Raw genomic sequence first — 24,542 nt, forward strand, 5'->3', positions numbered from 1 at the left:
TTTTTTTTATGCCATTTTTAAACAAAACTTAAATGTAAAATGTTGAGTGGATTGTGTGTGTTTACTCAACAAATTGGGCAATTCAGTTATACACCCCAATACCATTTTCATCCACTATAACGCAACTGCAGCAGTAATAAGTATCCGAATTAGGATTTAAGTTTTTTATTTTCATCTGCAGTATAGGGTATGAGCAGAATTTAATGATCTATACCAATGGTTCCAACTAGATGTTCTAGGGAATGTAGACTTTACCTTTAGACAGTATCCTATGGGGAACCAGAATGAACAGGTAATTGGTGTTGCTATAACACTGTTCTATTTATCTCTTGCCTTTAGCAGCCTGATGGTGAAAGTACTGAGCAGACTCATCCTTCCCTAGTTACATGCACTCAGCAAGACATGCAATCCTATGCAATACATTACAGCAGTAGCTACACTGGCTCTGTAAGGTGTGAGACACTCCATGACCACAAATAAGGACTAGAATATTTTATTTAAAAGAATGGCTCTGCTATTAACCATTTCACAGGTATGGCAAAATATTGTCTTTTCTTTCCAGGCTACACAAACAGAAACAGCAGGTCAGGATGATTATTTCTTTTTCTTCCCCTTCTGAGCAGGGGCTTCCAGTGGTTTCCCTTCTGCCAGTGCCAGTTCTTTCTTCAGAGCTAAAAGCTTCTGCACCTCTGTGTCAAGCAATGCTTTCTCTGCCTTCTTGCCCTTCAGCTCCCGCACATGATTGCCCTGAGAGTAAAAGAAGATGTAGAAAACTCTGCTCTTGCATTTACTTTTTTTTTTAACAAGTATTCAAACTTATGGGCCACTCAAAGTGTACATGAACAGAGCTCGCAAACCATAATAGTTGGTGGGTAGAAATAATAACGCACAGTGCCAGGTCATACCATTAAACTCCCAAGAAACTAAGAACAGATGTGGAAAAGGCATTTCTGCAACTTAACATATTTGTAGGTTGTGTTGCTTCCAATTTATTAGCATGGGTAACATGCTCAAGAATACTTTTATAATAAGTATATGGACATTTCCATGGAAACAGCTTCACGCTGGAGCATTTGGAGTGGAAAGGCACAATCTAAAGAAGAGATGCATTTGATGCACAGAGAAGGTAAGTGGGAGGACAGCGATTAGCATTACATCAAAAGGCTTCAACCTTTATATTTAAACACTGCAGATAATTATTTTTCAAGGTTAAATTAATGCACCAAAAAGGTACATTATCATTACATTTTCTTACTATACTATGGATGATTACCAACAGAGACCCCATGATTTTTTTAATGTGCTCTTTGCTTTGCAGTAAGTGTATGCCTTACTTTACAGTCATCTCATCGCTGTAGAATATGTCATCTGTAAGATTCTAACATCACAATGCTACAGAATAAAATATTTACAGAGTGACGCCGGACAGGGGAAGGGTAATGCTTTTATACTGAAATACAGCATTCACTATTTCTGCTATATGTGAACCAACATGCACATAAATATCCCACCCTACAAGTGAGCCTGTAATTTCTGGGAGGGAGAATGTGCAGGACTGGCCCCTGCTGTAAATTAAGGTGTGCATTACATAATAAAATCACTACGTTGATGTCTGACATGGTACTGTTTTAGCCATGGGTTAGAGAAGTGCACAGACATACACACTAATTAGACTTATGACATCATACTGTAGCTTACTCCATATTCATGCTGCTGTTCCACCTTACCTGTCTGTCCACCTCCTGCATTAGCTCTTTTATCCTCTGGGGGTCACCAACTTTTGAAGTTTCTATGACTGCATCTGGTGTGGGTGCTGGTACTTTAGGCTCAGCTTTCACCTGTGGAAGGTATTAGAATGATCAGCTCTCTGGGACACCAGCTTGGTGACAAATAAGATTCCAACAAAGGGCCTAGCTGGGTGGAGTTTGTATATTCTCCCAATGGGTGTGGGGTATTCCTCTGGCTTCCTCCCACAGTCCATTTAAAGGGATTGTTCACCTAAGGTAAAATATTAAATGATGTGGTATCTGGGTACTATATAGCAAAGTGGTAAGACGTTAATTTGCTGCCCTCTCATCCAAACAATGGAGCAGAATCTCCACTCCATCCAAGTATCTGGGTTCACACTACGGTGCACTTTAGACTAGACTGACCTCCAATCCTGTCACACATCACTAGGGTTATTTACCTAGTTGTGTATAGAAAGGTGGGAGAACAATTGTTTTTTAAATAGCATCTTGCTGCCTTTACATCCATTTGGAGGAAAACTGGTCCAGGTAGCTCAGATAGGCACCAAAAATTAAATACATAGTTAAAACTGTTTGAGATATTAAGCAGTGGAGATAACACAGTGAAAACAAATACAAACATTGATTTTGTTTGGCATTTTTGAATTCTGTTCTGTTGCATTCCAACACATGAAATCTGCTTCATTACGGCTGGTGCCACGCTAGATTTCAAACAGAACTACACAATTGTTGGCAGCTTTCTATGAGCACAATGCAAGTGTGGAGCAGTTGGTAGTGAAAGCGCATTAAGTCAACATGCATTGTCAGCTGAACATACAGAAGAATTACCTGCGACTCAGTGTTGTCAGCGTATAGCTGGTGAAGGGAGAAAAGAATAAGGGATAAAGGAGAGTAAGAAAGGTAGCAGAGGAAGAGGAAATTTCATAGGTAAGTTGTTGTATTTAGCATGGCTATATACATGGCAACTGCTGTATTTCTACTTTGAAAATGGTTGGTTACAGTGCACTTTATAACACAACATTTCACGAGTTGAAGGGTACATGTTGATGAGACCAGGCAGCCAACTTTGCTGTACAATGTCAAACTAAAAATAAAACTATTTAAGAAAAAAATGTTACACTACAAAAGCAGTAAGTTTGTAATAATTCGTATTGCAAGAACACTGAAAAATGTGCACATAGAAACTGATGTGGATTGGGACATACAGCAGATTACATAGCGTAATTTGAGTGAAATCTCTGCGTATGCCTATACACCTATGCAGACTTGTGATTCTGGCACTTCCGCCCACCTGCACTTGGAGGCTGGACTGTGGAGTCAAGGGAAGTTCTAATGTAGTACAATAAAGATGTTTTTACACAAATATAGACCCTGCAGAAACACGCAGATATCCCTGTTAGGAGGTGTAACTTTACTACAGGGCAGGTGTAAGTGCACACTGATGACAACTTGTAAACCAGGTGCTTATTGCGGCTGATATAAACACATCTAAAGATGTGTATGGCTCTACATATGGGTGGAAATACGCTATTTTTCTATGGGTCTTGTTTTTGAGTAATTTACTTCCATTTTGCCAGCAACTCTGCATCAGCCCCTATTGTTTCATTGCAATGATCAAAACCCACAAAACAAAAAAAAAATAAAAAATGGCCCAAATCTGACAGCAGATGACAGGCAAACATTTCTTACTGCAGTATATCTGGCCTATTCATACCTTTAATTGCTGGGGTAGAAAAAAAATAATAAGTCAAACAGAATCATTAAGTGTAGTGGCCTATGTTCGAGATCTACATTTTACACACAAGAGCATGAATCTTACCTGTCCACCTCCAAAGCGTTTTCTCAAGGACTCAATCTGGTCATTCTCTAACTTCTGAAACAATGGGCTCACCTGAGAGGTTACACAATACACTGTTGGTTAGATTAGCAGGTAGGGTGAAGATTCTCAAATGATCCTGTGCTGGCGATTCAAGACTTTGAAAATACACCGTACACCACAACATCTGACGCCTTGGTTGCTACACACAATAAGTGCCGATACGGAGCACAAATGGCTGTCAGGACTGTCCTTCTAGATGCCTGACCTGCCCTAATTATACAGCACGTATTGTATTTTTCCTCAGTACAGCATGCGTCCAAAGTCATAGTATAAAAAATAAAGAGTAATAACAAATTGTGGACTGAACTGGGATTTCAGCTTCAGTATTGCATAATTCATGCACCAGTACCTTGCCTTATGATCCTGGTGCAAATTATATTATATATTTCATTTTTTTCACTATACAAATGAATTGATCTAAACAATATATACAAAAAAATATATACTTTTACATTTGGAAATTAGCTCTTGGAGAATCCTATATTTTAAAAAAACTTTTACTTCTATTCAAAACTGGCTAATCCTCAACAGGTATAACCTTCACTAGCAATGCTTACCAGTGCTTTTATTAGCACTGCTGAAATCTACTAAAAAAAGTTCCCAACACTCAAATCCTAAAATAATTTCTCATTCTTTGGATTTTTAGAGAAAACACAAGCAATAGACATTTCTATTTCATGCAATTTCCCTCATTATCTTCTATTCAGTTCTGATCTCTGAATACCTAGTTTAGTTGTCTTCAGCGGCAAGTAGTGCAATGAGATCAGCCCTTTATACATGCTGGTTACTCACAGTTCCAATACGGTGCCCATGGTGCAGAACGCAGCGGAAGTCATTGGTCAACACACTGGCTTCCTGTGGTACAAGAAGCTGCTCTTGGATGACGACACTGATTGTGGGCATATATGGCTGCAGCATAACTGAAAGCAGAGCTGCCATGTTTACAGCCAATCCGGTTACTGTGCCTGCACGTTTCCTGCAATACAACCACCCAAATAAACAGTGCAGAATCATAGGAGAAAAAGCAAACACATATAATCATGTCCTCAACTGAAACAATTGCACATGGAAAATACACAGACCACTCACTTGCATTAAAACACATAGTCTGCTAGTCCAGAAAACAATGAAAAGATTTTTTATAAAACAAATACTACTTACTGTTCTTGTTGGGTTCCTTTGATACATTTCCATGGCTCATTGATTTGGATGTATTGGTTTCCATGGCGAGAAATGTTCAGAATACATCTCAGGGCGTCACGGATGCTGAAAAAGGAACCTTGTCAACTTTGGGCAACATATCTTGTAGAACTTTCCCCTTACAGTGCTAATTTCGGACTATGCCATATAAAAACATAAAACCCCCCTGCAGGACATACCGAACTTTCTCCAACAGCTGGTTGTACTGCCGGAGTTCTGAAGTGACTTGAGCCAGAAGCCTCTTGTCCTCGGAAAGCAGCTCCATTTCAGGAACATGTCCGTTAAAAAACTTCTGTACAAACATTCCAGCTCTGGAACAAATGGAATAATGAAGCAATTTAATAAGTCTCCCTTCACATGAATTTGATTCTAGGAAGAACAAGACCCACTAACACCAATGTGCAACACTCCAGGACATGGCACGAGGGACTCCCTGAACACAAAAATAAAAAAGCAATCCCACGCTTTTGAAATATTTAAAGAAAAAGTAAAGTCTGTATGGAAATAGATCTATAATATCTAAAATATATATATATATATATATATATATATGTGGAAGGGGGCATGTTCACACCATTGTGTCATCGTAGCCTGGCATTTCATAGCTGGGGCGGGGCTTAGTGACACAAAACTGCGTCATTAAGCACCGCCTCCACCACTCCCAGGAGGATACCTACTCTTCTGAGAGGACTCCCTGAAATTCCAGGAGTGTAGACAAGTATGAGATATTTATATATCTATCCTATACATGTCCAGTAGTCAGGTCACACCTAAAGCTTACTGTGTGTGACACTTAATTGCAGAAACTACACTGAGTCCCTGGAAACTGCATTTAAATATTGGCAGCTATGCAACTCTATTACCAAAATGTAGAGCCCTGTATTGCCTTCTCTCATTGTACCTGTTAACAAAGTTGCCCAAGTTATTAAGTAACTCAGAGTTATTCTTTAGCATCAGATCGCTCCAGCTGAATGCACTGTCCTGTCCCTCAGGCCGCAGGTACAGCAGGTAGAATCTCCAGATGTCAGCGGGGATACCGGTGTCCTTTGCCATGTCACCAAACACACCCACTCCTCGACTCTTGGAGAACTTTCCATCCTCATAATTCAAATATTCTGCTCAGAAGAAAATGCAGAATCATTGCCACAATGCATCTCAAAGTATGTTTATCCAAAAGGTGAAAATGTATTTTGTGCTCCCAGTTTTCACACAACTTTAAGAGTCTTTGGGGAACATTTGTTAAAGTTCAGTATATTTGAAAACTCCAAATTCACAAGTATGTTTTTCTATACTCCTCTTTCAAAAAAATGTTCTCCAAGGGTTGCTGAGCAGGCAAGATAATATAATATAGTAAAAGAAAAGCAAAGTCTCATAGGAAAACTTTAAAACAACATACACTCGTGAGTATGTTCTGTACTTTAGCCCATTTCTCCTCTTTTTAGGAGTGCAGAGAGTGGGGCACTTAAGAAATACAAACATATTTTACAGCTATTGATGAGCCAGTTTTTCATAAGACAAATGTGGGACACAGACAACCAACCAACTTAAGTACCACCTACAGGAATCAAAGGATTACAGACCTCTCCTATACCTACATAAGTTCCACCTCCAGCTAGGGACAGCAATGAAGAACAGGAGAGGTAAAAAGAAAAACTTAACAAGCAACAACACAACGCAAACCATGAACTAAATACAAAGGAACAACATTCCAGGAAAGGAAGGTCTATGTTCCCAGACTGGAGGAAAGGATTTAGCCTATTCTCTAGTGCAGAAAATCTGGAATGTCTGTGTCCCTAACCTCTTTGCAAAGGGCACTTGAAAAACTGAGCTCATTGGCTGGAGGACGGTGTTAAATAGGAATAGGCAGAGTATTTCAGTTCTTTTGTCCATGTGTGCTGTCCCCTATGGGTAGTGTTTAATCCCACGATTCATCTGTGTTCCCCTTGCCCGAAGGAGAAATACAAGTTGCCTAGTAATACGGATCTCTGATGTCCAGGTAGAGCATGTCCCAATGTTTCTTACAGTTATGGTAAACACTTGGAACTGAAACATTCTTCCTACGAATGAAACATGTCTGCTGCACTGTGAACAGCAGCCCAGTGGAAAACATTATGCCCATCTTTGGCCTGAATGTGGGACAGAAATTAGAACATCACACATAATAAACATAGGATTTCTGTTCAAGACATTTTAAAACAACTCTGTTGCATCTAACAGCTGTGGTTACCAACTGTCATATATAAAAGAGCTACAAGTCCCACAGAGCTTCACAATATGTTGGTGCTACAAAAGAGATAATCATAAAATCAAAAATGAAGACATAATTTTAGCGGCAATCATGGGTGTTATGGATCTCAGTGTCTTTCAATCGAAATTGGGCAGCATGATGGCAGAGCGGTTAGCATTTCTGCCACACAGCAATGGGTTGTATTCCAACCAGGGCCCTATCTGTGGAGTTTATATGGTCTCCCAGTGCTTGGAGTGCGAGTGGAAACCGGAGCTCCCGGACCACCAATGCAAAGGCATTCTCTGGTTATTAGAGTCTGATAAAAATAACCTGTGTGTGTGTGTGTATGCATATGTCTGTGTGGTAGGGAATATAGATTGCAAGCTACACTGGGTCAGGGACTGATGTGAAGGATTAAATATTCTCTATATAACACTATGTAATATGTAGGCGCTGTATAAATAACTTAATAGCTGGTTGCAGACTAGTTTGTACTCCTCTACATTGAACTTCTGATGTTATGTAATCCATACATACATGGACACATACACATTCACCCATTTGTGAATGTACAAGTTGTATTACATATTGGATTAGCTTGTGCTTTATATACATTTAGAGGATCAAAAGAGTCTAGGAATGATTTTCAGGATAAACACACTTGTGGAATACTAGTTGTTTGCAGCAAATACCATCTGCCTCAGCATTACCTGTAGCTATGAGATGGTTGACTAGCGTGTAGTTGTCCTCTGCTCCCAGGAGACAGGATGGGAAAATGACACTATGGAATGGAACATTGTCCTTTGCCATGAAGTTATACAGTTGGACCTGAAAATAGCAAAAGGAAGACGATGAATGTTAAAGATAATATACATTATATTTATCATATCTATATTTAGGATCTATTAAAAAACAGCTGATGACTTTTTCTGCTTTTTCTGGATCAGTGCAAACCATGGCAAAAACCATGGATGCTACTGCGAAGTGGTGAGAACTGCATAAGATATGTGGTTAAACAAGTTGAAGAGTACTTCTGGTCATTTAGATTGTATTAGAAGTAGAAATATTTTTTCTGCTTTAGTAATATTACCATGAAAAGAATACACAAGCACAATGGGGTCTTTGTGGATGCTGTGTGCCTTGGGGATAAGAAATAAGTAGTAACATAGTAGGAGCAGCAATACAAGTCCATGGATACGGCACAGAGCCATTCCTACGGGCAGCAATACAAGTCCATGGATACGGCACAGAGCCATTCCTACGGGCAGCAATACAAGCACATGGATAAGGCACAGAGCGATTCCTACGGGCAGCAATACAAGCACATGGATAAGGCACAGAGCCATTCCTACGAGCAGCAATACAAGTCCATGGATACGGCACAGAGCGATTCCTACGAGCAGCAATACAACTCCATGGATACGGCACAGAGCCATTCCTAGGAGCAGCAATACAAGTCCATGGATATGGCACAGAGCGATTCCTACGGGCAGCAATACAAGCACATGGATACGGCACAGAGCCATTATTAGCAGTCTAGGTTACACTGATAAACTACCACAAAGACTAAATACTGCAGTTGATTGATGTAAGCCAGTTAAAATGCATATAAGAGCTGGGTAGGGGGAACACCTTTCCCATAACCAGCATAAGTAATAGTAGGTTGACTTAGGAGCACATACTCTGACTACCCAGAAATAAATGAACACAGTTTCAATAGATACATTATCCATTAACTAAACCAAACAATATCTAGGGACATTTCTATAGTCCGAGCCAACCATTGACAGCCTGCTTCCAGCCTTACCAGCACACACTGGAGCAAACCAGTTCCATTTTCTGCAGAATGTACATTGACATTTATATATCTGTAGGACGTATAAATACATGGCCAGCATATTGTTATAGGAGTTACGTTAAACAAAATATACACAGCTGAACATTAGCTCAGATATATACCTTTCCTGTATGTATGTGACTGTATGTAGAATAAGCCAGTATATGTACAAACACAGATAAACATACCACAATAAATCGGTTATTTGTTATATATATTGTTACCTGCTGAGGATTTTTCCACCACTTTTCCCACTGGTCAGTATAATTGGCTGTAATGGAAATATATCCAATTGGAGCATCAAACCAGACATAAAACACCTGTAAACACAAAGTTATAGGTCATGGCTTGTCTGAAGTACACCAGGATACTGCGGTGTTAGTCAGATACTAGGATTGTATTATTAACCTTGTCTGTGAAGCCTTCCAGTGGCACTGGTGTTCCCCACTTCAGATCCCTAGTGATGCATCTTGGTTTCAAACCATCACGAATCCAGGAGCGCGTTATGTAGCGGGCATTTGCTGTCCAATCTCCAGATGCAAAAGTCTGCTCCAACCACTTCTCCAAACGCGCTTCTAGCTGCAAAGGAAATGTATAAATACACCTTGATATCCCAATATATAAACAGAAGCACTCATTTTATCCTTGTAACTGAAGTAAAACCAATCAGATGTTATTCCACATCTGTAGAACTTTTATTAAAGATACAAAGGGAGATCTAAAAACCAGAGCACTGGAAACAGCGCAGACAAGACGAGATCTCCATAACACATTATTGAAAATGAAGCTCAAATTCCTAAATGTCCTCCCATTTGCCATTTCTATGCAGCTCAGATCTGGCAAAATGAAATAAATTTCGCTTAAACCCAGCCAGCCTAACATTATCCCACAGCCTGCCCATTTTGGACCTGAGGAACATGGATCAGAAATTCCCTATGCCACAGCATATGCCCTGTAGGCATATGCTGTGGCACAGAAAAGGACATACCTTAAACAGGTCCAAGAAGAGATGCTGGGATGACTTAACAATAGGAGATTGTTTACAGATTTTGCATTGAGGAAAGTACCATATTTGCCAACTTTTTATTTATTTATTTTTAATTCCCATCGTGTGTTCCTAGTCTCAATATAGAATCTAAATTCAGTATCAGCCTTCTTTTTTCTTCCTTCAAATGGTAGCAAAGTGATATTGTAGGGCTGTAAGCAGGTATATGTAGTCAGCACAAGAGAAACCTCACAAACAAGTCTGCAAAAGGGAATCAGTTTGTGGAATGTTATCTCTTAATTTCCCAGTGACAAAACATTAAAGGTATACCGTATTTCCCCATGTATAAGACGCACCTTTTTCCCCCAATGTTTTGGGTCTAAAAACTGGGTGCCTCTTATACAGTGGTAGTAGTGCTTACCCTGTCAGATGCTTCCTCTGTCCGGTAAAGTCTTCTTTCTTCTGTCCGTTCTGATGCTGGAAAGTTGCTTACAGTCCTCTTCGCGATGACCGGATGTGGTGCGTGAACCGCAGTTAGAACGCACACTTCCAGTTTCTGCATTTGGCGTTTTGTCCAATCAGGACTTTGTCAAAGTCCTGATTGGACATCCGGTCATCACGAAGAGGACGGTAAGCGAGTTTCCAGCATCAGGATCAGAATGGACAGAAGAAAGATGACTTTATTGGACAGAGGAAGCATCTGACAGGGTATCAGAATTAGCAATAGGGTTAGAACTCAGTCTCTCCTCTCTGTACCCGCTGCACAATTACTCTGAAAAAGACTTTATAAACATTATCCTCAATTTTTTCACATGATTTATACAGGTGAGTCTTATACATGGGGAAATACGGTAAGTAGAAAAATTGTTAAAACATGTTTTAGCCAACATAGAGCATTGCTGTTTCTCTGCTCACCTCCGCACTGTCAGTCAAAACAAATGAAACGAGAATGAATAAAACGAATCTTCAAATAAACACCTTTAGCTGCATTAACAATGATAACCAAGAGGCACACAGAAAAGGACATACCTTAGGTAGGTCCAAGAAGAGATGCTGGGATGATTTAACAATAGGAGATTGTTTACAGATTTTGCATTGAGGTCTCTGTTTAAAAAAAATAAATGGTGGTTTTTATTGTTTCAGTGTTTAATAATCAGAGCTACAAATCATAGTCTCCGCTTTCACAGTAATCTATTCCTTCAGAACGGCAGCTAGGAGCTCGGCTGCAGGGTTTGCCAGCTTAGAGCACTCCCAGCTGCACCTTTACCTTTCAGACATACATGTACAAAATATCCAACATACCTTTAGCTCTACAGCGTTGATAAGCTTGCCGCATTTGTCACACTGGTCTCCTCTGGCCTCCTCATAGTTGCAGAAGGGACAGATGCCTTCCACAAAACGATCTGCCAGGAACCTCTGACAGGACTCGCACCGGAGCTGCTCCACAGTATCTTTCAGCAGGAAGTCTCTCTCCAGCAGACGATGGAAGATGTCCTGAGCAATTCTGCAGAACAAACGACAGTCTATTTTATGGTCAAGAATATTACAAAAGGTTGGGTTCATTTGCAATATGGCTTCATCTCATAATAAAACGGTTTGGTAACATGAGAAGTGACTAGGGCCAAGAACATTATTTTCAACATTACCCATCCAAACACCGTGAAAAAAAACAAATAGAAAAAGTAAAAGAAACGTTACTATCGATATAAGGCAGCTGGAGAGGGGGCCAGTGGTTGAATACTTACATGGTCTGGTGGTCAGTTGTAGTTCTGCCAAAAAAGTCAAAGGAGATATCGAACCACTTGTATATATGCGTGTGGACAGCATTATACTTGTCACAGATCTGCTTTGGGGTCAGCCCTTCCTCCATTGCTTTGGTTTCCGTGGCTGTGCCATATTCATCTGTTCCACACACATACAGCGTGTTCCAGTTTCTCAGCCGGCAGTATCTATATGATCAGAAGGAGGGGAAACCGTGGTCACTACATATTTTAACCTGAAAAGGTCTGATCACAACATGGGTAGCAAATATCCCTGACTGCTGGAGGGCTTAGTACTGAAACACAGAAATTGGGAGACGTGGTGCAAAGAGGAAAAAAAAACCACCAAGACATTAAAAACAAAATACATTATAACAATGTTATTTTACCTATAAAAGAGATATATATATATATATATATATATATATATCTGTCTGTCTCTTCCCCTCTCTGTCTGTGTGTGTCTATATTAGGGCATTAGACTGTAAGCTCCAGTGGGGCAGGGACTGATGTGAATGAGTTCTCTGTACAGCGCTGCGGAATTAGTGGCGCCATATAAATAAATGATGATGATGATATAGGGCTGCTAATAAAATTCTACGCGTCAAAAACAGTTTTAGAGCACACAATAAAAGAATAATTTCTATAAAGTGAAACCGTTTTAACATCGGAAGCTACACTTTACACCTTGAAGTAAACAGTGAGTCATCAAAAGCAGGAACTAGCAATTAGATTTGTATAACACTACAGTGTACAGACAATGATAGCATTACATGTTCTTGTCAAATACCTTGCAGTGCTGCAAGACAGCGAATTGCATCTTACCTTCTGCTATTTTTATAAAATACGGAGGGTAAAACGGCAAATGAATCTGATTGCGTATTTTGGGAAGCAGACAAATAACCATAATTTACTGGGTCAGCTAAAAACTACTTAGATATCTATCTAATCTGTCTTACTGTACAAGGAGGAAGTACTTATTCACACATTAACTGAAAAAGAAGATGTTCACAACTGATAAAAAGTCCAAGTATAGAACGGATTCTGATCTCTCATGTACACACAATCTTACTATTTGGAGAAGTTCACAATATAGGATAGGCAATGAAAATATTCAGTTTTTGAAATGGTAACAATGTCAGTAAAAGAAAACAAAAAATTAAATTCCCTTGCATATAGAATACTGATGGTAAAATATATACACTAATATACATTTAATGTACTATTATGATAGCTGGGTATAATATTATATTACAAGTACATGCAATATTTTTTTTTAAGAAAAAAAAAAACAAAACAAAACAAGCTAATGGCAAGAAGTCTTTTTTTAAGAAAAAAAAAAAAACCAAAACCTTAAAAATCCATTTTTTTACCCCCATCAATAGTTTTATTAGAATTCTGTACTTAACAGAAAAACAAAAGGGAAAGAGGAGGGGGCAGTACAGAGTGGGGAGCAGACATAACCGTAATTAGCCACACAGCATTAATCCAAGTGCATAAGAACAGAAGCTGGATGGGGGGAGGTGGGTGTCGTGGGTAGCACGGCATCTTAAAATCCATTTCAACATACAACTCACCTGGCAAAGACGTCAGCACTGAGTACAGAACCAATGATGTTCCCCAAGTGAGGAACATTATTCACATAGGGCAAAGCACTGGTAATCAATATGTTCTTCTCTCCTTCTATTGGTAGACTGCAAAAAAGATATACATCCTCAGCATAAGCTCACAAAACAGAAACACCACAAACAAAAAAACCCAAAACAAACGTATGTGTACATTTTTCATCCCAGCATGGTCGTGGTTATCTACGAAATTACTGGACTGCCTGGTGCCTATAATTATGTCTTATATGGCTGCAAGAGGGGGGCCTCAGAGACTTTGGTAGATGGGTGATTGGTGGAGTGTGTTTGTCAGGAGCTTCAGTAACCAAGACAGTTCAACTTGCAAATGTGTCACGAGCTACAGTGTCTAAAGGGGATAAGCCCTCGAGATACTCTTCTCATTAGTGTAGAAATGTTAGAGGGTTTATTTTCTGCTGAATGCTCACTGTATAACATTTCGCCTCCCCAATCACAGATTTCTGCACTGCCCAAACTACTGAGCAATGTGCATCACCCCAGAATTATCCGCAAGACAAGTAAACGGTTTTCTGTGTTCCATAAGTAGATCTGGATAAGACTGGAATTTTATTTAACCTCCAGACCGATACGGACCTACTGCCTCACAGATTCTAGATTTCTGTACAGTCTGTCAGAATCTCTTGTAGTAGAGAATGGGATGTTCATCTTGCTATTGACAGATACAGAGGTGGAACTATTTAGCTGTGGGCTCTGGTGCAGGGAAGAGTGAACCGGGGCCCCACCCTCTGCATCTGCCAGGCAGTGGGCCCCGTTATCTCCATGGGTCGCAGTATACTGCACCTGCTGCACCAATGATAGTTCCGCCACTGGATAGATAGCAGAAGGTCTAGTCTATCTTGAGGGTCAGCGCCTGCAGACAATATGCGCTTTATACAGATAGGGGTAAGCCGGTCCCACTGTTTTAGAGAAGTTTTGTCTTCAGAAGAATTGGAAAAGCCTCAGGTACTTTGGGAGCTCAGCTAAAAGTCAGCAACTCATTTCCAGCGGGCTACTTTTTTTTTTTCTTTTTTTTTAAAGCCTTTAATATATTGCTTTGATAGACAGAAATTCTAAATCAATTTGGTAAGGACAATACTTTAAACTGTGCACCTAAGAGGTGTATCATTTTAAATATCATGATAGCTGTTCACTAAACAAAAAGACAGTTGTCAGCGCTTATCCTTAACACTGCATATCTGTGTCTAGCAAAATGAAGACATGAGGTATTAATTCATTTTGTATACATATATGGGGTTTTAATTTACAATGCAGCTGGTAGCATATACACTACCTTTGCAATAAGATGGGTAGTAAAATTTCATGCCTGCTGGATATTCCACAGTCAACTATAAGCGATATTATTACAAAGTGGAAGCATTTACGAACAACTGCAACTCAGCCACGAAGCAGAAGACCACGTAAAATCACAGAGCAAGATCAACGATTACTAAAGCACATGATGCGTAGTCGCCAACGCAGTGCTAATTCCATAGCTGAAGAGTTCCGAACTTCCACTGGCATTAATGTAAGCACAAAAACTGTGCGTCAGGAGCTTAATGAAATGGGTTTCCATGGCCGAGCAGCTGCATGTAAACCTCACATCACCAAGACCAATGCCAAGTGTCGGATGGAGTGGTGTAAAACACACCGACACTCAGGGCCGGACTGGCCATCTGGCACTTCTGGCAAATGCCAGAAGGGCCGATGGCAAAGTGGGCCGGTCCGGCTCCCAGTGATCCCAGTTTAAAATAAAATAAAATTTAATATATTTTTTTTGAAGCCGCCATGACGTCACACGTCATGACGGCTCTGTGGGCCGGCCCTGCTCCAGCGCATTCATAAAAAAACACACTCACCTTAGCAGCCTCCGGGAATCCACTGTGCGCCCTCTACAGACAGTACTACGCGGCCGCGCGTGACGTCACTTCGCGCGACCGCGTAGTACTGTCTGTAGAGGGCGCACAGTGGATTCCCGGTGGCTGCTAAGGTAAGTGTGTTATTTATTTCCACAGGGAAAACGGTGCTCCGGGGGAGAGGACAGGACATGTGCAGGGGGACGGGACACAGGTCCTGAAACTGTGTGCAGGGGGGGGGGGGGGAGACACAAGTCCTGAAACTGTGTGCAGGGGGGGGGGGGGGGGGGGGGAGACACAAGTCCTGAAACTGTGTGCAGGGGGGGGGGGGGGGGAGACACAAGTCCTGAAACTGTGTGCAGGGGGGGGGGGAGACACAAGTCCTGAAACTGTGTGCAGGGGGGGGGGGGGGGAGACACAAGTCCTGAAACTGTGTGCAGGGGGGGGGGGGGGGGGAGACACAAGTCCTGAAACTGTGTGCAGGGGGGGGGGAGACACAAGTCCTGAAACTGTGTGCAGGGGGGGGGGGGGGGGGGAGACACAAGTCCTGAAACTGTGTGCAGGGGGGGAGACACAAGTCCTGAAACTGTGTGCAGGGAAGGGGGGGGGGAGATACAAGTCCTGAAACTGCAGGGGGGAGACACAAGTCCTGAAACTGTATGCAGGGGGGGGGGGCACAAGTCCTAAAACTGTGTGCAGGGGGGAGGGACACAGGTCCTGAAAATGTGTGCTGGGGGGGGGGGGGGGTACACAGGTCCTGAAAATGTGTGCAAGGGAGGGGACAAGTCATGAAACTGTGTGCAGGGGGGGGACAGGTCCTGAAAATGCGTGCAGGGGGGGGACAGGTCCTGAAAATGCGTGCAGGGGGGGAGACAGGTCCTGAAAATGTGTGCAGGGGGGGAGAGACAGGTCCTGAAAATGTGTGTAGGGGGGAGACACACGTCCTGAAAATGTGTGCAGGGGGGGGAGACACAGGTTCTGAAAATGTGTGCAGGGGGTAAGACACAAGTCCTGAAAATGCGTGCAGGGGGGGAGACAGGTCCTGAAAATGTGTGCAGGGGGGGGGGAGAGAGAGGTCCTGAAAATGTGTGCAGGGGGGGAGACACAGGTCCTGAAAATGTGTGCAGGGGGGGAGAGACAGGTCCTGAAAATGTGTGCAGGGGGGGAGAGACAGGTCCTGAAAATGTGTGCAGGGGGGGAGAGACAGGTCCTGAAAATGTGTGCAGGGGGGGAGACACAGGTTCTGAAAATGTGTGCAGGGGGGAAGACACAGGTTCTGAAAATGTGTGCAGGGGGGAAGACACAGTTCCTGAAAATGTGTGCAGGGGGGAAGAGGGTCTGACAATGTCTGCAGAGGGGGGGAGGGGCTGACTATGTCTGCAGAGGGGGGGGGGGAAGAGGGGCTGACTATGTCTGCAGAGGGGGGAAAGGGGGGCTGACAATGTCTGCAGGGGGGGGGGGGGAAGAGGGGCTGACAATGTCTGCAGGGGGGGGGAGAGAGGGGCTGAATATGCCTACAGGGTTAATGAAGTGTCTTGCGTGGTATTTACAAAATAGAGCAGCTTTGGGGGGCATGATATCTGTTTTGTGTGGCAGTTACAAGGCTGCTCTCTTGTCTCAGCTATCACTAGAATATAAGATGGGGCTGGTAGAGGTAAATATTTTATTGACCACAAATATTCAGATATTACTTATATATGCCTGTACAATGGGGTAGTGTTATCTGTCCATAATGGAGTGTTTTTTGTTTTTTTAAAGAGCTCAATCATTCAGTTTATTAACATTATAGTAAAATTTTTGCATTTTCAATACAGGACTCCAAATTTCCAGAAGCCAGCGAGAAGACAACAAAGCAGCAAGAAAGAATAGCAAGAACAGGTAAGAGACAACAGCGCAATCAATCTAAATGTGAATGCTGAAGAATATTTCGGAATATTTATATTTAGGAGTATTCCTATACAATGGGGAGGGGGGGAGCAGGGGTAGGGAGACGCTGTTGGTGCATTTGCCTACGGTGACCGAAACCCTTAATCAGGCCCTGGGTTTACTGTAGTCGTTTTATGTTTTCGCACTCAGTAGGAACAGTACGCTTTTGTAATTCAAGCAAACTGTTTTGCACAACAAGGGAATTGATCAGGGTGGGCAGAAGACAAAGTGTGAAACACAAGTTTGTGTTGCTGCTTAACATGTTGGACTGCACCAGCAACGCCACTTCAGCATGCAACAATTTTGCGCACGGAGCTCACAACAGGTGGGCCTGTATGTTTTTTAAATGCCAGGGCTGATTTTTAGTCCCAGTCCGGCCCTGCCGACACTGCACTGTGGAGCAGTGGAAACGTGTTCTGTGGAGTGACGAATCACGCTTCTCTGTTTGGCAGTCAGATGGGCAAGCATGGGTTTGGCGGATGCTGGGAGAACGTTACCTGCCTGACAGCATTATGCCAACTGTGAAGTTTGGTGGAGGAGGGATAATGGTATGGGGCTGTTTTTCAGGGTTTGGGCTAGGCCCCTTCGCTCCAGTGAAGGGAAATCTTAATGCATCAGCATACCAAGTAATTTTGGACAATGCTATGCTTCCAACTTCGTGCCAACAGTTTGGGGCAGGGCCTTTTCTAATCAAACATGACTGTCCCAAAGCACAAAGCAAGGACTACAAGGACATTGTTTGACTAGTTCGGTGTGGAAAAACTTGACTGGCCTAACCTCAACCCCATCGGCCACCTTTGGGATGAACTGGAACGGAGATTAGGAACCAGGCCTTCTCATCAAACATCAGTGCCTGACCTCATAAATGCTCTACAGAATGAATGTGCACAAATTCCCACAGAAACACTCCCAACATCCTGTGAAAAGTCTTCCAAGAAGAGTGGAAGCCGTTATCGCTGCTAAAGGGGGAATCAACTCCAAATTAAAGAATATGTTTTTGAATACAATGTCATTACAGTCCCTGTTGGTGTAATGGTCAAGCCTCCGAATACTTTTGTCCATATAGTGTATAATATGGGATATATCGAGCACAGGCTTTTCTTCTCTGGTTCGGTCTCAAAATATTGCCTTATGTTGTCGAAGCAGCTTTCCATAAACAACGTAAGGCTCATTTGGGTGTGGCCCACAAGCCAGTACTAGCTAGATGTAAGCCCCTATACCTGGGAGGTGAGTGCATCTGATTTTAACTTCATTTTGAGTTTAAAGCATATAGGTCAGTGTAGGACCAGCATATAATGAGGTGCCCTTGACGCTAGGATGCAGGCTTAAATGTTTTGATCAAAATATGAACTAATAAGTCATGATTTCATTTTGCTAGATTCACACAGATAGTCAGTGTAAAGGATAAACACTGACAACAACGGTCTTTGTTTTGTATACACATATGGGCATTTATATTGCCATGTAGCTGGTGCCATATAGAATATGGGATATACAGAGCGCAGGCTTATTGTTTCTAAAGTTAGACACATAGAAAGCCATTCTAGAATATTGGCTAGTGTATTATCCTCGGTCTGTACTTATTATTGAAGATACTTGGTATGTACCAGGAGCCAAAGCTCCTATTCCCCCATAAGCTACGGAGTTGTCAGGTCACTACACAAACATTAATTCACAGAGACTCATTTACTGGACCTATGAAAGGGAATTGGTCTAACACATTTTAGTCACTTAAATTGTAAAAGAAGCATGCAAAGTTTATTAAAAAGGACTGTTGTCCTAGGAAGATTTATTTTAATTTTCCTTGAAACCCAGAGTCAACTCGTCAATGTAAAGAAAATGTCACAAAGGGTAATGTCATTAAACATGCTAAGTAGTGCACGGCAAATGAATGTCCCAACTCACATAGGGTGCTGTCTTTGTCTCGGCCTTGGAGCGTCAGCAAGTCCCTTTGACCAAGCTTCAGTAGCTGCAGCAATATCATCCTCAGACAGAATCTGGGCTGCTGTGTCTTCTCCCTGAGAGGGAGATGGATGTGAGAGGACTGGTCTTACAGACAGACATATTAGATAACATTGCTATTCTACACTGCTCAAACGCTATAATATGAAAGGTCTATTGCTTCCTCAATATGTCATACAGGCAGCTTCCACTCAAACTATACACACATTTTTGAAAACAACTGATTACATAAAATCCAAGTGTATATAGATATACAAAATACAAGTGTCTAAATTTCATGGAGTATAGAAATAAAGAAAACAATGCTACTTACGTCTTGCTCGTTGCAGACAGAGGTGTTGGATGGGATAACAGGTGTAGGCAATTTTTGGAGATACGCTTTAAAAACGGTGGGTCCCTGGCCTTTCAGAAGGGATTCAGCAGCTTTTTGACATGATTCAATTTCAGATACTTTTTTAAACCAATTCTTCAATGACAACAGTTCATCTGTGAAAGAACGTCACTGACATTTTCAAGCAGTTAAACATTGTCTTCATAGGCAACAACTCTCAAAAAGCTTCTCACCAATGCAAGACTACATGTGAAGCGGCTGCCCATATATATATATATATATATATATATATATATATATATATATATATATATATATATATATATATATATACATACATATATATATATATATATATATACATACATATATATATACACACACATATACACACACACACCCTTCAGGACCTACAACACAGACAGTATGCAAAATGTGTTTATGAAAACAAAATCATAAAAGGTGTACGCAACAGTTTCTTACCTGGCAGACTAACCACATCTATAATGAAAGGGTAAATGGCTCCCCAAACCACTATATCGGCAACAGACACAGTATCCTATAAGTAATAGATTAAGATTTAAAGTCAACAAAGATACAGTGTGACCACTTTAAGGACAAGTGGGTGGTTAAAGATTTGCACCAGAATTAAAAGTTTACAAACCATTCTACATGAAAAGTCGCAGCAGAACACATTTGCAACACTGTTATAGAAATGATACTTTGCAATTCATTTGGAACATCTTCTTAAGAAATAGGCTTACTTACATTGCTATGTAAATTACAAAGTTGTACTCACTGTGACAAGATATTGTTTCTTTGTGAGACTTTGAGCAATATGGCCAAGCTGCTTGCCAATTGTTGCTACAGTATCTTCCTTTTTCTTGCCCTGTATCACATGTGCATACAAGGCTGCCGAGATCACTGGCTAAAAACAACAAAAATAGCAAGTATTGTACACACAGCAAATACAACATAATTTTAAGCAATAATAATACTATCCTATATATTAAATACTCCGACAACACACCTGAAGCTCTGTTGCTTCCCATTCCAGCCACTGATTACTTAGGTCATCCAGGTCCTTTCCAGCTGACAAGTAAAAATACCTACAAAAAGAATAATGTTTATTTATTTTTCAGGATTTCAATGTTGCCTCAGTTACTATTTGTGTCTATGCACAAAACATAAATTCTACAATAGGATTAACTTTTGTGAGTGTTCCAACATACACAAAACAATTTTCATAACATCACTTCAGACTCATTTTTGTTATCCATTGTGATTTTAAAACACTGTACATAACCATATTTATCCTTACGACCCCTGCTTGTGTATATAAAGCACTTTTAATCAAGCGTTTCATTGATTAATGCAATGCAGTCATGAGTGTCAGGCCTTTACTGGACATCCAGGATCTGGTGATTAACACTTTGGCAACAGTTAAAACATTCATAAGATATGTTAACTTTACTTTCCATACATTGATAATATCAGTTTACAACTATGTGGATTGTATGGGCAACCCGAGTCAACATCTATTTTTTTTTTGTATACAGAGTATGCCTTAGCTCACAAAAGCTTGTATTGCCAGGCATTCCCCACAGCAAGGGCCAGAATGTGCCATTCCCCACTTAACACTTGGTTATTTGGGACTCCTATCACTTCCTTACTCCTAGTCCACTCGGAGTAAGGAAGAAACTATTCAGCATGTAAAACTGGACCCGTTGAAGTTCAACATAACCTGAAGCTTTAAAGCTTGAATGCAGTGCATGGGTCCAGTCTTCATCACCAAGTAGACCTATAGCCGTCTGCCATTTAACTTTTTAAAGCCCCCTATCCCCGATCTATGTCTTATGTAAGCACATATAGATAGTATTAGCTCAGACATATGGACTCTCAAGAGGTAGGTTTTAATGCGGGAAATAGAAGTGATTGTGTTTTTAGTTCCTGTTGCATCTCAACAGCATGACAGGGCTGAAGAAAGCAACCAAAGTATCTATTCTATATCACAAATTAGTTTTTTCCCCATTTCCTCAAAGGTTTTTTATCTGCATACATATGCCCAGCTGTAGTAACCCTGTGTTTTGCCCATGGTTGAGCCCTCCAGATCGGGCAGTTCAAAAAACATGGCGTTGGTTCCATAGAGTATCTAATAGATCTACCTCACGTTCCCTGCAGACAACAGCCTACACTTTGTTGGCTGAGCCAAGAGGGCTTTGCAAGGGGTTGCGGTCTGTCACAGACATTAGCAAATTGTTGGTAGAATATCCTTTATTACCCTAACCCAGATGCGAGTTAACAGAAGCCAATTAGTAAGATTTGGAAGCGCCATGTTCCCAGGTCCCTGAACTACTGAAAGAAGCTTTATGACCTTATTCCAGCCCACACTGTCAATGACAAGTCCATGTCTATCAACAGAGAACAACAAAATCACCATCTCATCCAGACATTTAAAAACGCTACATCCCAAAAAATTAAAGTGTTTACAAGCATCCTATCAGCTGTAACGTAAACATCCACACAATATGTGAATTAACCAGGAACACTGGAAGGGACATTTATAAAACACTGGTGTCCAGGTAATTGTAAGAAAAGAACTGTAGTTCATAGCAATCAGATTGTAGCAGTAATTTTTTTTATTCAATTTAGAAAATTATAGCAGATATCAAGTTACTTTCTATATAGTATTTAAACATATTACACTTTTTATTAATATCACCTCTAACCCAAGAACACTTTTATACACTAATATTACATACTGATTAACATAGGAGCAGCTATTAGAAATCCTCAACTCTAGAGCAGATTAACTGAACTAGTAGCCCTCAAAGACATTGTGTTGCCCAAACAGTGTTTCCAAGCACCGCAGACTCCAATACATTACCGGAAACAGGGAAGACCTTGATCACCACTGCTCTTAAGAGTCTATGAAAAATGTTGATTAGATACTCACCTACAAATTGCATTAGAAGAGAAAAGATAGGTCCCATTATCAAGCTGTAGTGCTGGCAGCTTTGCTTGAGACAAGAAGGGCACAACTCTTTCTGAGAGAGAAAACAATATAAAGGTTTACACATTAATAAGTCACACACTAATTATGCCACTGGTAACAACAGTTATGATAAATATGAAACATTCATGACTATAAGGAGCTGTCTACTTAAAAATTTAAAAGTTTGCACATTCTGGTGGATGGCGCTGGGAAAACATGTAATATAGTGTCACAATGTCCCTCATTCTCATCTATGAGTCTATTTACCAAGCATTTTTCCTGTGGTAAACCCCCGAAATCACTATGTACCATTGAAGCATCGCAGCAGATATCTCAGATATCCGCTGCTTTGCATTTCCTATCAGTTTTCTGAGCACTCCCCATAACAGTGTATGGGAAGTGCTCAGAACCGCTATGTATGAAAGTTCAACTAGAGAAACTTTTCTCTTTTTTTACATCTGAAGCTGGCGTACATTAACATATCTGAAAACTTTCGCGCTGAAGAGCAGAGCTGGACAGCGCATGTGTGGAGGGATCATGTGATCCCTCCCTGTCAATCATCCTGCAGTTTGCCAGCCAGGATGTTACTGCGCATGCACCAACTATTCGGTCGGTGCATGCGCACTAACAAAAAAGAAAAAGAAAAAAAGAGAAGATTACCGCAGCCTTGAAAAATGGGAAAAGACTGCGATGATCAGGTGAGTCACTTCTCAGGGACAGCAGGTTATCGGCACTGCTGTCCCTGAGAAGTTTTTTAATACATAGCCGTTACTTTTCAATCCTTATCAAGGAGATAAGGATTGAAAAGTATCAAGTCAAAAAAACGAAGGGTCATAAATAGACCCCAATGCAAGAAATAAATGAGGCTGAACTAAATATTTTAAGAAAAAAAAATCAAAAAGTGAAAACTAATTGAAGTGGAGATGGTATTAAAGTGATAGACAGGACTCTGAGCAGACCTGTTATACAACTATAGTAAATGTAAGTTATTATTACTAGTTAGCAATTTATGAACACATTTTAACAAGAAAAAATGTCCATGGATTATATACAAGGTATGTCTATTCAGTTGTACACTGAGAACATATTCACACCATGTTACTCATATTTAAAACTCACAAAATAAATATTTATTGACAGCACACAGTAAAAACAACAATTTCCTTTTGATTACATTTGAATATCATCCTTCTAGAACAATTCTGTACTGTATCTATTATACCCCCATGATGAAATGTCTTTATGAAAGGCATAACATTGCATAGATAGTAAGCTTGTGAGCAGGGTTCTTTTACCTCTCTGTCTATATGTATTACCCAGTATTGTTTTATTAATGTCTGCTCCCAACTGTAAAACGCTACGGAATTTGCTGGCGCTATATAAATAAATGATGATGATGATGATCATAGCATCTAACCCCCTAATATGTAAAGCTGGGTACACACTACACTGTTTTTGTCCAATAATCGGCTCAATCAGCCGACATACGACCGCTCGTTCAAGTCAGGTCAGTGTGTGCAGTGACACGATGGTCGAAAGTCTGCCCAAATGGACGATTATCACCTCATTTGGTTGGTCGTACCGTTTAATATTTTCGCTCCAATCTCGTTTCCGCTGTGTAGTGTGTATAAACTTCCAACCGATCCACAACAGTGAGTACGAAATTACAGTCATTGCTCACGACAACATGGCTGTAAAAAGTCGCTAAAGGGACGTCCGCTTTTCCCTTTATCGTCCTAAACAAGGCTAGTGTGTATGCAGTCCATGGACCGAGCGATCGGACCATCGATCGCATGTAAAAATCGCTCGGCATAAAAAGTTGGTCAAAATTTCTGTAGTGTGAACCCAGCTTTAGTGTTAGCTTCATTTTTTAGATAGTGAACTGTACGACGAAATAACTTCCACAAATGTGAGAGTTTGTATGTGAGTGCATCCCTTTATCTGATATCTGGTCACATATGACAGCATGCCCTGAAGCCATGTGTGTGCTTTACATACATCACTAGTGCACTTCTATTCCTTACCCTCCTGCTGTAAGCTCTGGATCTCCACATCCCCAGACCAGAAGCCGGCAGCAGCCAACACCTTCAACCCATGCGGGTTCCCATCGCTCACATACAGCTTCATGCCGACTCAATGAATAAACTACAGACAACCAGCACCAAGACTTTCAATCACAGCTGATGCAACGCACGGAAAGCTACATCCACATGGGCA

General features: G+C 41.0%; 1 protein-coding gene across 2 annotated transcripts; it reads right to left on the bottom strand.

Annotated features, from left to right (window-relative positions):
* Window positions 1-477: 477 nt before the first annotated feature.
* Window positions 478-24,542, bottom strand: MARS1 (methionyl-tRNA synthetase 1). Of its 2 annotated transcripts, XM_075199370.1 has the most exons (22): window positions 24,350-24,542; window positions 22,287-22,377; window positions 20,361-20,439; window positions 20,130-20,258; window positions 19,814-19,889; window positions 19,313-19,485; window positions 18,943-19,055; window positions 13,214-13,330; window positions 11,622-11,825; window positions 11,179-11,380; window positions 10,906-10,980; window positions 9,300-9,470; window positions 9,116-9,211; window positions 7,765-7,882; window positions 5,729-5,942; window positions 5,007-5,138; window positions 4,789-4,893; window positions 4,420-4,603; window positions 3,568-3,639; window positions 2,577-2,603; window positions 1,728-1,838; window positions 478-747 (listed from the first exon to the last, which is right to left on the bottom strand). In XM_075199370.1, exons 1-22 carry the CDS (start codon window positions 24,450-24,452, stop codon window positions 595-597), a joined length of 2,745 nt encoding a protein of 914 aa, XP_075055471.1. In that variant the 5' UTR covers window positions 24,453-24,542; the 3' UTR covers window positions 478-594. The 2 variants fall into 2 exon arrangements, with proteins under 2 accessions (XP_075055471.1, XP_075055472.1); XM_075199371.1 differs by lacking the exon at window positions 2,577-2,603.

This window comes from Mixophyes fleayi, chromosome 2 (assembly GCF_038048845.1).
Source record: "Mixophyes fleayi isolate aMixFle1 chromosome 2, aMixFle1.hap1, whole genome shotgun sequence".
NCBI classification, from domain to species: domain Eukaryota; kingdom Metazoa; phylum Chordata; class Amphibia; order Anura; family Limnodynastidae; genus Mixophyes; species Mixophyes fleayi.